Genomic DNA, 15,558 nt, shown 5'->3' on the forward strand with positions numbered 1-15,558 from the left:
CTCTGGAGGGGTTTTTGCTGATGTCACTCACAGTTGTTTTAGGGTCTTTCTTTACAGCTCTCACATTTCTGACATCAACTGCTGCTGTTTTCCTTGGTCTAACCATTCACAACTGTTACTGAGTATACTAGTGGTTTTGATCTTCTTCAGGACATTCCTAATAGTTGTGCTGGCTATGGCCAATGTTTTTGAAGTGGCTCTGATTGACTTTACATCTGCTCTCACAGCTCTGTGCTTTTTATGTTGTTTACACCTGTAACTTATAAATACAGTCTGCACAGGCAAAACTCAAATCTGAAACTGAGCGTAGACATTCAGCACTATTTATTGTGTGAATAATCAATGTCACTGGACACACCTGGGCAACAAAACACAACTGTCAGTCACATGTTCCAATACTTTTGCTCACATGAAAAATGGGTAGGTTCAAACAAAGAGTGCTATTTTCAAAGTGGTGTATCAGATCAAGATGTCAACACCAGGAAATAAAAGCTGCAACATGGATCTATTGTCTCATATTCATCTTTCAATGTCAAATCAAAATGTTTTCAGTCTACAGCAAAACTAGAAAAGCATTTGGAGAGCACAGACCTCCGCCATTAGCCCTATCTCCCAATGGTAAAGAGTCCTTTCAAAAATTCCTGGATCTAGGCGGTGATCCGGATCAGTCCCAAAATCTAATCGGTTTTTCCTTGTGCCATTTCTGACATTTCCTGAAAATTTCATTAAAATCCATCCATAACTTTTTGAGTTATGTTGCTCACAAACAAACTAGCTAACAAACCCTGCTGATCACATAACCTCCCTGGAGGGGATAATAAAGGAACTGGGCCAACCGTTCCAATACTTTCAGAGGGGACTGTAGGTTGCACATCTGGTACTGATAGCTTTCTTGAGTCATCGCCAACTGGCACCTTTTCATCGAGCTAAAAGCTTGATCTAATCTTTAAAAAAGCGTCAAGTTTGGCACATTTGGCCGTGTCAGCTTCTAAAACTGTACAGTATTTAATCAAAACTTTTCAGAGCCATGTCTGTGCTTTTTACTAACTTTATTCCTTTTTTTGTTTGTATGTAAAGTACTTTGTACTGCATTGTTTTGTATGAAAAGTGCTGTACAAATAAAAGACAGAGACTGATTGATTGATTGAGGCTCTGTTTTACAAGATCTCTCATCACACAGGTTTTCTATCCTGTGGTGTGAGTGAGAGTGAAAATAGTCTTTCCATGATGAATGGATTCTTGTCAACAACAGATCCAGAATCTGCCTAAAGGCTAAAATGTCTTTTTATTGTGCTATGACCATTATGAATGAACAGACAAATATGTTTAAAAAGGAACCATTAGGGTCGGAATAATGTCTTTAAAATAAACCCAATAGTCCCTGGGTGAGTAAAAGATGACGCCCTTATTACGTAAAAAAAGGCTGAAAGGAAATGGGGAGATGAGTTTGCTGATGTGTGGCAAATTTGTTTTTACAAAATGCTCCACACTCAGCTGATGGGTTTCCCTTCAGTGTGAGTTCTCTGATGGTTCGTCACTTGATCTCCAAGGTTTAATCCTTTGCTGCACTCAGTGGAGCTGAAGAGTTTCTGTCTGGCATGAACTAACTTGTGTTTGCTCAGATTTTCCTTGCGGTTAAATCTTTTACCACACTCTGAGCAGCTGTAGGGATTATCTCCTAAGTGCATTGTCACATGTCTGGTTAAACTTCTTCGACAGGTAAATCTTTGACCACACTCTGAGCAGCTGTAGGGTTTCTCTCCTGAGTGAATTCTCATATGTTCATTTAGATGATGTTTACGGTTAAATCTTTGACCACAATCAGAACAACCAAAGGGTTTCTCTCCTAAGTGCAGTGTCATATGTCTTGTCAAACATCCTTGACGGGTAAATCTTTGACCACACTCTGAGCAGCTGTAGGGTTTCTCTCCTGAGTGAATTCTCATATGATCTTTTAGATGATGTTTACGGTTAAATCTTTGACCACAATCAGAACAACCAAAGGGTTTCTCTCCTAAGTCCATTGTCATATGTCTGGTCAAACTTATTTTACAGGTAAATCTTTTACCACATTCAGAGCAGACAAAGGGTTTCTCTCCTGAGTGAGTTCTCATATGAATAGTAAGACTTTGTTTGAGGTTAAATCTTTTATCACACTCAGAGCAGACAAAGGGTTTCTCTCCTGTATGAATAATCTTGTGTCTAGTCAAAGTATGTTTAAAGTGAAATTTTTTGCCACACGTATGGCAGCGGAAGAGTTTCTCTCCTGAGTGCATTGTCATATGTCTGGTCAAACTTCCTTGATAAGTAAATCTTTTATCACACTGAAAGCAGTGATATGACTTTTCACCAGTCTTTCTTCTCTTATTTTTGATGTTGTCCACCAAAGCTAAACCTGGCCGGTGGTCTGTTGTTTCCATCCAATCAGCACTGTCATCAGTCTCAGCCTCAGAGGAATCCTCACCTGTGACCTCAGTCTTTGGTTTTAAATCACTCTCCGGATCAGAGTGCCTGGCTGCTCTTGGTCCTCCACAGTTGTCTCCATCAGCTCCTCTTTCAGCATGTTCAGTTTTACTTTGATGAATCTGTGAGGACTGGGGTTCGTCTTCATCTTTTTCAATCTTCACAGGGACATGAACCAAAGTGGACATGCTGATACCTTCCTCCTTACTACCCCGCCACAGTTCCTCTGGTTCCTCTTTAGTCTGTGGAGGCTCAATGATCTCCTGGTTCAGACTAGAGCCCCTCTCCTGCTGCTCAGCGGAAACCTCTTCTTCATTCACAGAAAGCTGCCAGAACTCTACAGGAAAAACTTAAATATAGAAGCACACATTCAGGGAATTTTTACAGTCATGGATGAAAGTATTGGCACCACTGGAATTTCTCCAGAAAATACACCATTTCTCCCAGAAATTGCTGCAATTACAAATGTGTTGGTATACACATGTTTATTTCTTTTACATGCATTGGAACAACACAAAAAGTAGAAGAAATAAGACAAAATTGACATAATTTTACACAAAACTCAAAAAATGAGTTTTGAGTTTTGTGGTATATTAGGGTTCCTATTTAGAGATGAGGATAAAAAAATTTTTGTTAATAATTAAGAAGCTTACCTGTGGCTTCAGCAGACTCCTGAGCCCGCTGTAGTTTCCCTCTTATTGCGTGTTTGGTCGAGAGCGAACTCTGTTTGGTGTTTGGCATGGTGGCAAAGAGAACTGGGAGTAGTAGCAGGCAAATAAGCAAGCGACTACAAAGCAGCCAACAGCAGCAATGGCGTGGTTCCTGTAGGGACAGCTCAGGACAAGCAGACCTTTTCCGTCCTGATTCTAAACTAGGGGCAGGTCTGGGATTAAGAAGAGAAGGAGCGTCAAAAGAAGTAGCCTAGTTAATCAGATCACAGTCACAGACAGTCAAGAGTTCACAGTCATCTCAATAATTAGACCATTTTCTCTATCGTTAATTTTCCTCTTTTTTATTTCAGGTTACCAGTCAAATGTTTGGACAAACCTCGTTATTCCAAGGTTTTCCTTTATTTTTGCTTCTACATTGTAGGTTAATAGTGAAAACATCAAAACTATGAAAGAACACATATGAAATAATGCAGTAAACAAAAAAGTAGTAAAGAAACCAGAATTTGTTTTATATTTTAGATATTTTAGAAGAGAGTGATGGGGTGCTGCATCAGATGAATTGACCTCCAAAAACACTAAACCTAAACCCAGCTGAGAAGGTTTTGGATGAGTTGGACAGCAAAGTGAAGGCAAAACAAGCCAGCAGGTGCTCAGCATCTCTGGGAACCAGTGTTAATTTTGGCATGTATTTTTAATATTAGTTTTAGTCTTTAAATTAAATGCATTTTAGCTGTAGTCACATTTTAGTCATTTCTATCCTTTTTAGATTTGGTCTAGTTTTAGGGGACAAAAACTCAAAAACATTTTAGTCTAGCTTTAGTCCATAAAAAGTCCTCACATTTGAGTCTTTACTTTTAGTCCAAGCATTTATTCTCTTGCCTAAATCTGGCACCAAATCATGGTAGTGTGTTCTCTGCACTCTGCCAAACCTGGGGTCCCTGCTTTCTAAAGCTGAGCGGCAGAATAGATACAGATACGTTGCATTTTGACAGATTACCCACAGTGGAGAAATATCATAGATTTTGAATGTCTGACGAAAACTACATTACATTTTAATCTAGTTTTAGTCATCTTGACGAAAACTAAACTTAGTTTTTGTAAGTTTTAGTCATCACAGATCTATTTTCGTTAGTTTTAGTCTAGTTATTGTCATGGAAAAAAGCTGTCGACAAATAGTGTTAGTCGACGACTTTAACAATGCTGGGAACTCCTTCAAGACTGTTGGAAAGACCCTCCTGGTGTCTTTCGCGTCAAACTGAGAGACTGCCAAGAGTGTGCCATCAGAGCAAAAGAAGGTGGGTCAAAACTCTTGACTGGTACTGCATGTATTGATCTATTGTCGCCCTCAAATTAACTCTGAAAACGTAAATTAAAACATAGAAGGCCGTGGTTCACGGCTAAACAAACACGGCGCTAAGTGGAGATATGTCCATGTCACCAACACCTCATATAAATGCATGTCCAGAGCTCATTTTCAGCCATAATAAGCGATTGATGAGACAAACAAGAAACTTAGCATGAGAATCAGTGAACAAAGAGTTGGAGATTAGTAAAAATGTCAACAGGAGCTAGTGTGGATGTATACGGAAGCTAAAGGCTAAACTCTCTGAAACATTTCCAGTAAAACAAGTTTAGAGAAGAAGAAATAAAACAAACCTGACAGATTATTAAAGCCAATCATTTTAGAGACATCCCAGAGTCAAAGAAGGAAGAGAAAAGTCAACTCTGAGCACTTTGCGAGGATTTGTCTTCTACAGAATGCTGGATCACTCACACATACAATCAACACTCGGCGGGGAAGAGGCGTCAAAACCCGGAAACTAAAACACTACTTCCTGTGCCTTCAAAATAAAACCATAGCATAACAAGAGATGTCCTTTTTGCTCCTTTATTGGATGTATAAGAAATTTACATGACAAGAAAGGGAAAGTTTCACAACAACAGCCACTTTGATTGTGAGGACTACAATGTGGAGCGCAAATTGGCATAAAAGAAATAAGAATGCAAATAAAAACAAAAAAATAAGTATCCACGTTTTCAGATAAGAGCACACTTAAGCCAAGGCATGACATATTAGAATGGCAATGATTTGATATGGAGTTTTAAGTTTTACAGCCTTTCTATTCATTTATTCTACACATTTCAATGACTCAATGTAGTGGGTGAAATCAAAGATAAAGACAGAGAAAGAGGGGTTGCTGCTTTTCCATCTACAGGTATGGATATGATTATTTACCCAGTGTTATGACAAGATTATTAGATGAAAGTGAATAAAACCTCATGTTTGGTCACAAATCCTTTTCTTGCAGTAACTGCATCAAGCCTGTGACCCACTGACATCACCAAACTTTAGCATTCTTCTTTTGTGATGCTTTTCCAGGCTTTCACCACAGCCTCTTTCAGTATTTGTTGTTTTTGGGGGGTTACTACCATCATCTCCTCTTTAGCAGGTAAAATGCTCTATAGGGTTTAGGTCTGGAGACTGACTTGGCTCAGTCTAAAACCGTCCACTTCTTGCCCCTGATGAACTCCTTTGTTGTTTTGACAGTGTGTTTTGGGTCCTTATCTCGCTGTACGATGAAGGATCTCCCAATCAGTTTCTTTCTTTAAATTGGCAGACAAAATGTTTCTATAGATTTCTGAGTTCATGTTGCTGCTGCCCTCATGTGTTACATCATTAGTGAAGATTAATGAGCCTGTCCCAGAAGAAGCCATGCAAGCCCAAGCCAATCTCTACTGTGTTTCACAGATGAGCTTGTATGTTTGGGATCATGAACAGATCCTTCCTACAACTCCTGGCTAGCTTAAAGATTAAAAATTTCCAGTAATTACCATGAAACACTGCCTGATCAACAGGAAATTACTGAAGGCTACCTACTGAAATTGACAACTATGTTTGCTGACACAGAGGAGACTGCCAAACGTAATTTTGTTGTGTTTTCACAATGCAGTGACAATAAAAGACTATCTCTTTCTATTTATCTATTACTGTTTTTGGTATGTAAAGTACTTTGTACTACACTGTTTTGTATGAAAAATGCTTCACAAATAAAAGACAGAGATTGATTGATTGATAGAGGCTGAAGTTTTTAACAAGAACTCTCATCCCACAGGTTTTCTACCCTGTGGTGTGAGTGAGAGTGAAAACAGTCTTTCCATGCTGAATGGATTCTGGTCAACAACAGATCCAGAATCTGTCTAAAGGCTAATATGTCTCTTTATTGAGCTATGATCATTATGAAAGAACAGACAAATATATTTGAAAATGAACAAATAGGGTCAGAATAATGTCCTTGAAATAAAACCAATAGACCCTGGGTGAGTAAAAGATGACGCCCTTGTGATGCTAAAAAATGGCTGAAAGGAAGGGGTGATGAGTCTACTGCTTTGGGGCAAATTTGTTTTTACAAATTTTGTCCACACTCAGCTGACGGGTTTCCCTACAGTGTGAGTTTTCTGAAGTGTTGTCACTTGATCTTCAAGGCTTAATCCTTTGCTGCACTCAGTGGAGCTGAAGAGTTTCTGTCTGGCATGAACGAACTTGTGTCTGGTCAGACTTTCTTTGCGGGTAAATCTTTTACCACACTCTGAGCAGCTGTAGGGTTTCTCTCCTGAGTGAATTCTCATATGATCATTTAGATGATGTTTATGGTTAAATCTTTGACCACAGTCAGAACAGCCAAAGGGTTTCTCTTCTAGGTGCATTGTCATGTGTCTGCTCAAACTTCTTTGATGGGTAAATCTTTGACCACACTCAGAACAGCTGAAGGGTTTGTCCCCAGAGTGTACTGTCATATGGCCCTTCAAACTATGTTTATAGGTAAATCTTTTGCCACACTCAGAGCAGACAAAGGGTTTCTCTCCTGTATGAATAATCCTGTGTCTTGTCAAAGTATTTTTAAAGTGAAATTTTTTGCCACATGTATGGCAGCGGAAGGGTTTCTCTCCTGAGTGAGTTCTCATATGAAAAGAAAGACTCTGTTTGTGGTTAAATCTTTTACCACAATCAGAACAACCAAAGGGTTTCTCTTCTGCATGCATTGTCATGTGTCTGTTTAAACTTCTTTGACAGGTAAATCTTTGACCACACATATGGCAGCTGAAGGGTTTGTCCCCAGAGTGTACTGTCATATGGCTCTTCAAACTATGTTTATAGGTAAAGCTTTTATCACACTCAGTGCAGGCAAAGGATTTTTCTCCTGTATGGACCATCTTGTGACTAGTCAAAGCACTTTTACAGTGAAATTTTTGGCCACACTGTAAGCAGCTGTACGATTCTTGTTTACTGTGAGCCAAAAAGCATTTGGACAGATTATATTTGTTTTTACAGATTTTTCCACTCTCAAGGCAGCTGATGGGTTTCCCTGCAGTGTGAGTTCTCTGATGCGTCGTCACTTCATCTTTAAAGTTTAATACTTTGCTGCACTCAGTGGAGCTGAAGAGTTTCTGTCTGGCATGAACTAACTTGTGTCTGGTCAGATTTTCATTGCAGGTAAATACTTTACCACACTCTGAGCAGCTGTAAGGTTTCTCTCCTGAGTGAATTCTCATATGTTCATTTAGATGATGTTTATGGTTAAATCTCTGACCACAATCAGAGCAGCCAAAAGGTTTGTCTTCTAAGTGCAGTGTCATATGTCTGGTCAAACTTCTTTGACGGGTAAATCTTTTACCACACTCCAGGCAGCTGTAGGGTTTCTCTCCTGAGTGAATTCTCATATGATCTTTTAGATGATGTTTACGGTTAAATCTTTGACCACAGTCAGAGCAGCCAAAGGGTTTCTCTCCTAAGTGCAGTGTCATATGTCTGCTCAAACTTCTTTGATGGGTAAATCTTTGACCACATTCAGAGCAGCTGAAGGGTTTGTCCCCAAAGTGTGTTGTCATATGGCCCTTCAAACTATGTTTGTAGGTAAATCTGTCACCACACTCAGAGCAGACAAAGGGTTTCTCTCCTGTATGAATAATCTTGTGTCTAGTCAAAGTATGTTTAAAGTGAAATTTTTTGCCACACGTATGGCAGCAGAAGCGTTTCTCTCCTGAGTGAGTTCTCATATGAAAATTAAGACTCTGTTTGTGGTTAAATCTTTGACCACACTCAGAGCAGTGATATGACTTTTTATCAGTCTTTCTTCTCTTATTTTTGATGTTGTCCACTGAGGCTAAACCTGGCCGGTGGTCTGTTCTTTCCATCCAATTAGCACTGTCATCAGTCTCAGCCTCAGAGGTGTCCTCATCTGTGACCTCAGTCTCTGGTTGTAAATCGCTCTCCGGATCAGAGTGCCTGGCTGCTCTTGGTCCTCCACAGTCGTCTCCATCAGCTCCTCTTTCCACATGTTCAGTCTGTCTTTGATGAATCTGTGAGGACTGGGGTGCGTCTTCATCTTTTTCAATCTTCACAGGAACATGAACCAAAGTGGACATGCTGATACCTTCCTCCTTACTACCCCACCACAGTTCCTCTGGTTCCTCTTTAGACTGTGGAGGCTCAGTAACCTCCTGGTTCAGACGGGAGCCCCTCTCCTGCTGCTCAGTGGAAACCTCTTCTTCATTTGCTGAAAGCTGCCATAGCTCCACAGGAAAAACTAAAATATAGAAGCACACATTCAGGGATTTTTACAGTCATGGATGAAAGTATTGGCACCCCTGTAATTTCTCCAGAAAATACACCATTTCTCCCAGAAATTGTTGCAATTACAAATGTTTTTGGTATACACATGTTTATTTCTTTTACATGCATTGGAACAACACAAAAAGCAGAAGAAAACAGCAAAAATTGACATAATATTACACAAAACTCAAAAAAATAGGCCGGACAAAATTATTTTTAAAAAAGTCTTTGGCTAAGCAGGAGTGTTCTTTGAATTTAACGGTTTAATGTTGATAAAAGTTAAATGAATGCCTTACATTTTCATTTTCGTAATGTTTTTTTCTTGATGCTGTTTTTTAACTGTACAAAGCACAGTGAGAAGTACTTGTCTGAATGAGCTGAAACGAAGAAGACATAATTACCTGTGGCAGAAGGTGATTCCAAAGTGCTGGTCTGTTGGTGGTGCAATGGATAAGCCTCATGGTGTGCAGCTTTTTAGGCAGAATAGAAAATTAAAATCCAAGTTCAGTGTTATAGATGACATGTATGTGTAAAACAGAAAAAAACATAATGCACAAAAATGCCTGTAAACAGTTAGAAGACTTAGTTACCTGTGGCAGCATTTGATTTCAAAGCTCTGGCCTGTTGGTTACGCAGTCGATTAGCCTCACGGCGTGCAGCTTTTAAGGAGACAGAATAGTAAATTAAAATCAAAGTTGATGGGTTATAGATATTGAAGATCACATTTACATGGAAAGCAAAAGGCAAAAACGTGACACAAGAACCCCCGTAAAATTTTACATGAAACTGCAGAGTGCACAGATGTGTGAACAACACAAAAAGTAGGAGAAAACACCCTTTGATTTGAAATAAAGAAGACAGTTACCTGCAGCAGCAGGTGATTCCAGAGCTCTGGCCTTTTGTTGACGCAGTCGATTAGCCTCACGGCGTGCAGCTTTTAAGGAGGCAGAATGTTGTATTAATATCCAAATCCATAGATTACAGAAGTCACAGATGGCATTTACATGTAAAGCAGCAAGCAAACATGCAGCACAAGAACGCCTGTAAACAGTTACATGCAAGGCTTGTCATTAACTTTTTGCTCATCAGCCACTCTGGCTAGTGGGTTTACAAAGTTACTAGCCATTCAGCATTCCTATGAGCAGCAATTTTGTTGTTGGAATACAACAACAACTCTGCTTGGAAACAACTCTGTAATCCCTCTTTAACATAATCAATATAAGCTCTCCTCTTAATAAAGCAGAAGATTTTTTAAGCACTAGAATTGACAACAAAAAACTGATTCTTGTTTTTTTTCTTTAAATAATATAAACTTAATACTAATAATAAAACATTTGATTTATAATAAACACCAAATCTATAATATTCATCCAGTATTCTGTAAGACACACTACCACTACACTACCAACATAACAGTGTGTGTTTGTTAGTGTGGGTGTATGTGTGTGTGAGTCTGACATCGGCCTGTATTTGGCTAGTCGGCGGGTGTAAATATCAAGTCCTGGTTACATGAAACTGTAGAGTGTGCAGATGTGTGAGCCAAAGCCAAAATGAGATAGTAAAAGAACATTTAATTAAATAAAGGAGGCATAGTTACCTGCAGCAGCAGGTGATTCCAAAGCTCTGGTCTGTTGGTTACGTAGCCGATTAGCTTCACGGCGTGCAGCTGTAAAACAGATTTGATAGTTAAAAAAACAAAAACACTGGGCATAAATGGCATGAAGTTGCACCAAGAACAATATAGCTTACTTTGTCACAAAACTGAACTGATGGGCAAAGAAATATGACCACATATTTGAAAACCAACACCAAAGGAAAACAGACCATATAGTTTGGAAAATGGATGAACTATAATTGTACTACTTTTAGGACTGTAAAGGTAAGTGCATTTGTACCGTTCCATATCAGTACAGGCCTCTCGGTATAGTACAGACTTGTACCATGCGGATACATGTAGAACAAAGCTCATACACAGATGGAAAACCAGAGCGCAACTCACTGTCACACTGTCCAGGCAACCACACAACCACAGCAAACGACAGCAACAGCCTGAATATTCCCAGATAACAGTGTCCTGTTTAGGAACACTTTGTTTCCCGGTAATATACAACAGTGGACAAAGACAACAACAGTAACGCTGACATTATTCAGCAGATGTGTCAATGACAGCACGTCACGCAGCGGATGAATCAAAGCATTTTAAAAGGCTCAAATAACTACGTCACCGTAACGAGGAGGGTAAACAAAAAGTCTCACCAGCCAGTAGTGAATTTCCCATGGGTTAAGATCAAATAAATTCTAACCTTCAACTGTCAGCCTCGGAGGAGGGGGAGAGGGGGACTCCATCATGACTACAGTGGTGTCATAGGTAAAGTTATCCTCAGATTTCACACGGCTCTAACCTCTTTATCTGCCAGGATGGGCTTTAAAAAGTTCTCCCAAACTTTGCAGTAGGTCCCCCACTGGTTAAAAAAGTAATCGAGTGTAGGGCTGAAACGATTCCTCGAATTATTCAGGTGATTTGAATCAAAAAATTCCTCGAGGCAAATTATCTGTCTCGAGGCTTCGCTTAAAATAGTCATGTATCCATATACGCCTGTATTGTAGCCTGGACATCGCCCCGTGTGTTGCACGATGAGCTGTGTTTTACCCGGACAGCTATTTGTGTGGCACAATGTACCTATTTTCGCTGTTACTATAACACAACATGCATGATACGAGGTGTGAAAATCACAAAGGAAGAGAAGTTGATGCAGTGATGCTTACAGGCATGCGTCCTGCGTTTTTACGCAGCCACTGCCTGGCAGATATGGCACTATGCTGGCACCGGTGAACCTACGCAGATCTCCAAGTTGATCTTGCCTGCATGACTCGCTGGAGTGAGACAGCGCTTAGTTTGTGTCTGCAGACTTCAGGGAATTTCATAAACTTCTTGTTTATTGGCCCAACGGTTTCACAGAACACCATCAGGCATCACGATTCAAGTCCTGTTTTGGGGCTTTCCCTCTCTCTCTCTCTCTCTCTCTTTCTCTCTCTCTCTTTCTCTTTCTGCGAGCTCACGTCATACATTTAATTATATATTATTTAAAATTCAGTGCACTGACGTCTTGATTGCAGCATATTTTTGAAAAAGTGTCAGCATCCCAAATAATTACATAACTTATACTGATAATAAATTGAAACCAATTAAATAGAAACACACTACTGCCACAGACATTGACTGAGACTAAATAGATTCATCAGGAAGTTCATCATCATATAGTCAGGATTCAACAGGTCACAGAAGCAGCTCTATCCCTTAAAATGCATTCTCCATGTCAGTGGATGGTCTTAAAGGGTCATATTTTTATGGTGGATGACTTCACAAACAAAAATTTGCAAAAATTAAAAGTGAAAACACTTTGAAATATTGTCCATATTCCTGTCATCTAAAGGTTCACCTCTCAGATATCATCAGACCACTGTGTGAATGATGGAAATTCATTGCTGCTATAATGTGAAATATTACACGCATGTATAAAGTAGAGGATGTAAAAATGATTGTGTCCCTTTACTTTTATGGCAAATTGGAAAATAAAAATAAACCACAATAGAAGAAATAAAGTGTTAGCATCCAAAATTTCCTGGGAGAGGATCCCTAAAACCCTAAATATGGCATAATCTAATGTCATTATTTCACTTCCCTTCCTTGCAAGGTTAAGAAATGTAAACTGTCATCAGAACTTCATTGCACTTTGTAAAACATTTTTTTAAAGAATAATACCAATTTTTAATATTGAAGTAGTTCATTTAAGGGACCCAGCTTCTTTTCTAATTTCTCTAGTACTACTTCTCTTGCAAAAAACCAAAGTGACTGATTAAAAAAATGCAGTATTTCTTATTAGAGTACTCGATTAATTATCAGAAGAATCGGTAGAGTACTCGACTACGAAAGGAATCTATTGCTGCAGCCCTAATCCAGAGCTGACGACCATGTTAAAATCAGCAGGATAGACGTTAGTTAGCATACCTAAAAAGCTACGTTACAGTTGTATGAAGATGCATTCAACTGGATGGGAAATTTTGGCCTTTAAAGAAAGGGTATAAATATGTCAATATTTTAATTGAAATAACTTAGTAATTCAGAGGAGGTGAAGGAGGTTGCAGCATTATAAATAATTAAAATGTAATTTATTCAGCCTAATACAATTTAATAAAAAATGTAAAAAGAAATAAAATATGTTATTATTATTCACTTCAATTACCGTAATGAAAATTTACCGAACTGTGACTTCAAAACCAAGGTGCCTAAATTTTTTGGGACTGTTATGCCCCTAACTACCTTGACAGAAAATGTAAAATGAAAGATTGGGGCACAGGAGATAGAGTCCCTGAGAAACATTAAATAATGAACATCATGCACATGGCAAAGATAAGATAAGCACAGGCATAGTTACCTGCAGCAGCGGGTGATTCCAAAGCTCTGATCTGTTGGGTACGTAGCCGATTAGCCTCACGGCGTGCAGCTGTAAAACAGATTTGATAGTTTAAAAAAACAAAAACACAGAGCATAAATGACCATGGGAAGTTGCACCAAGAACAATAAAGCATATTTAGTCACAAAAGTAAACTGATGGGCAAAGAAATACGACCATACATATTAAAACCAACTCCAAAGGACAAAATTAGTCTATATAATTTGAGAAATGGATGAACCTTAAATGTACTGCAATGACAGAAAATGTTAAATGAAAGATTTGGGCACAGGAGAAAGAGTACCTGAGAAACAGAAAAATAATGAACTTCATGCACATGGATGAGCAATACTTCCAACCTGTAACACGTATGAGTGGGTGTCAGCAGTAATTTGAAATACAAAATGTGAGATCATGTGCTGTGTGCAGTAGTGGAGTTGTTTTAAAGTGATTATAGTTTAACCAAAGTTAACATATACTTGGTATATTAGGGTTCCTATTTACAGATGAGGATAAAAACATTTCTTAATAATGAAGAGCTTACCTGTGGCTTCAGCAGACTCCTGAGCCTGTAGTACTTTCCTTCGTATGGCACATTCGGTCGAGAGCGAACTATGTTTGGTATTTAGCATGGTGGCGAAGTGAACTGGGAGTAGTAGCAGGCAAATAAGCAAGCGACTACAAAGCAGCCATCAGCAGCAATGGTGTGGTTTCTGTGGGGACAGCTCAGGACAAGCAGACCTTTTCAGTCCAGGTTCTCCACTTGGGGCAGGTCTGGGATTAAGAAGAGAAGGAGAGGGAGTGTCAAAGGAGGTAGCCTAGTTAATCTTGGAACCAGAAGCCTTTTAGTATGACTAACCGAGGTGTGTGACATTGTTTCGCAGGTTTTTTCTACACCTTTGTGGCTCCTTTCTTTAAATTATTAATGAAACTGTTTTCACTGTCAATAGTAACTGCTGAATTTAAAAAAAGCTGAACTTTTCCACTATTTTGTTCCTGTAGCATCATGATAGAAACGCGAGTGACCCAGTCCAAACCCTGGTGAGAAATCAGAATCCGCTTTATTAGCCGAGTATGTTTAGTTTAGACAAGGGATTTTACTCTGGTTAGTTATGCTCACAATGAACAGGACTGAAACACACACACACACCACACAGCACCGTCTTCATGATGGTAATTAAAGCAACACCATGGCTGTTTTTAATACCCAAGAATACAGTTTTACCCTTTTACCATCATTCTTAGTGAGCTGTCACAAAAACAGACTAGAGTTGTCAAAATGTGGCTTCATTTCTCAAAAATGACGCACACAGGGCAATGCGAAACGTCTGTTAAACAGCGATTTTTAATTTTGTACAAGACTTCAATTTAATCCATACATCCAGAGATCAAGGCTCCAGAGACTAGTTTATAATTATTCTAAGATTTTTTTTGTATATTTTGGCATTTTCTCCTCCCAAACACTGATACTAAACATTTTCAGTGATCCAAAAAGAAAATTCACAAGGGAATCAATAAGGGAATCGATAACAAATCGAATTGATAATGGCACCGATATCAATAAAATATGATCAATTTGCATCCCTGGCCACAACAATTTAAGACATGATAAACACAAAGTTTACCTTAAAAATCTGAAAAAGTAGAAAATCAACAGAAAAAAAATGGTCTAATTGTTGAGATGATGGGAATTTTTGACTGTCCATGACTATAAATCACTAAACACAAGCATGGAGCGAACTGGAGCTATGTCGACTACACCAATATCTAATATGAATGCTAATTTTCACTCACAATCAGTGGTTTATGAGACACACAATGAACAAAGGGCTGTAGATTAAAAAAGGTTATACTGTTATGAGGAGCTAGCTGCGGCTAACACTGTGCTATGTGGGTGTGAACGTTAGCTAAAGGCTCAGCTATCTGAAAATTTTACTATAAACAATTTTAGAGTAGAAGAAAGAAAACAAACCTGAAAGACAATTGAACCTGGAGATTTTACAAACATCCAAGAGTCAAAGAAGTACGAAAAAAGTCGACTCTGAACACGTTTCGAGGATTTCTCTCTTACGCAACGACGTTCGGCTGGAACTAGCCTTCAAGACCCGGAAACAAAAACACCACTTCCTCTGTGCTCATCCGGCCTTCAAAATACAACCAGAGCGCCAGGTCGGTCGGTAGATCAGATGCTGAGTGATATAAATATATGTAACATGAAAATAAAATAAATAAAACATGGATATCCCAATAATGAGGAAGAAGATCTCATAGCACATGCAGCATTTATATTTAATTAAAGAATCATAACTCTCAAAATATCAGAAATGCTATGATTCAATTTTGAACTAATACTTAGACC

At 38.8% G+C, this 15,558-nt stretch overlaps 2 protein-coding genes across 4 annotated transcripts; both read right to left on the reverse strand.

Moving 5' to 3' along the window:
* Positions 1-776: 776 nt before the first annotated feature.
* On the reverse strand, positions 777-4,921 carry LOC121523821 (zinc finger protein 501-like). 2 transcript variants are annotated; one of them, XM_041808873.1, is made up of 3 exons: positions 4,791-4,921; positions 3,117-3,346; positions 777-2,812 (listed from the first exon to the last, which is right to left on the reverse strand). In XM_041808873.1, the coding sequence occupies exons 2-3, from the start codon at positions 3,202-3,204 to the stop codon at positions 1,491-1,493; spliced, it is 1,410 nt and encodes a 469-aa protein (XP_041664807.1). In that variant the 5' UTR covers positions 3,205-3,346; positions 4,791-4,921; the 3' UTR covers positions 777-1,490. The 2 variants fall into 2 exon arrangements, with proteins under 2 accessions (XP_041664807.1, XP_041664808.1); XM_041808874.1 differs by lacking the exon at positions 4,791-4,921 and having other exon boundaries at positions 3,117-3,386.
* Positions 4,922-5,529: 608 nt separating this feature from the next.
* LOC121523762 (zinc finger protein 665-like) lies at positions 5,530-15,287 on the reverse strand. Of its 2 annotated transcripts, XM_041808789.1 has the most exons (8): positions 15,172-15,287; positions 13,744-13,973; positions 13,182-13,250; positions 10,343-10,411; positions 9,611-9,679; positions 9,336-9,404; positions 9,147-9,215; positions 5,530-8,719 (listed from the first exon to the last, which is right to left on the reverse strand). In XM_041808789.1, the coding sequence occupies exons 2-8, from the start codon at positions 13,829-13,831 to the stop codon at positions 6,558-6,560; spliced, it is 2,595 nt and encodes an 864-aa protein (XP_041664723.1). In that variant the 5' UTR covers positions 13,832-13,973; positions 15,172-15,287; the 3' UTR covers positions 5,530-6,557. The 2 variants fall into 2 exon arrangements, with proteins under 2 accessions (XP_041664723.1, XP_041664724.1); XM_041808790.1 differs by lacking the exon at positions 9,611-9,679.
* Between the last annotated feature and the right edge of the window lie 271 nt (positions 15,288-15,558).

Source organism: Cheilinus undulatus, linkage group 16, assembly GCF_018320785.1.
Source record: "Cheilinus undulatus linkage group 16, ASM1832078v1, whole genome shotgun sequence".
NCBI lineage: Eukaryota > Metazoa > Chordata > Actinopteri > Labriformes > Labridae > Cheilinus > Cheilinus undulatus.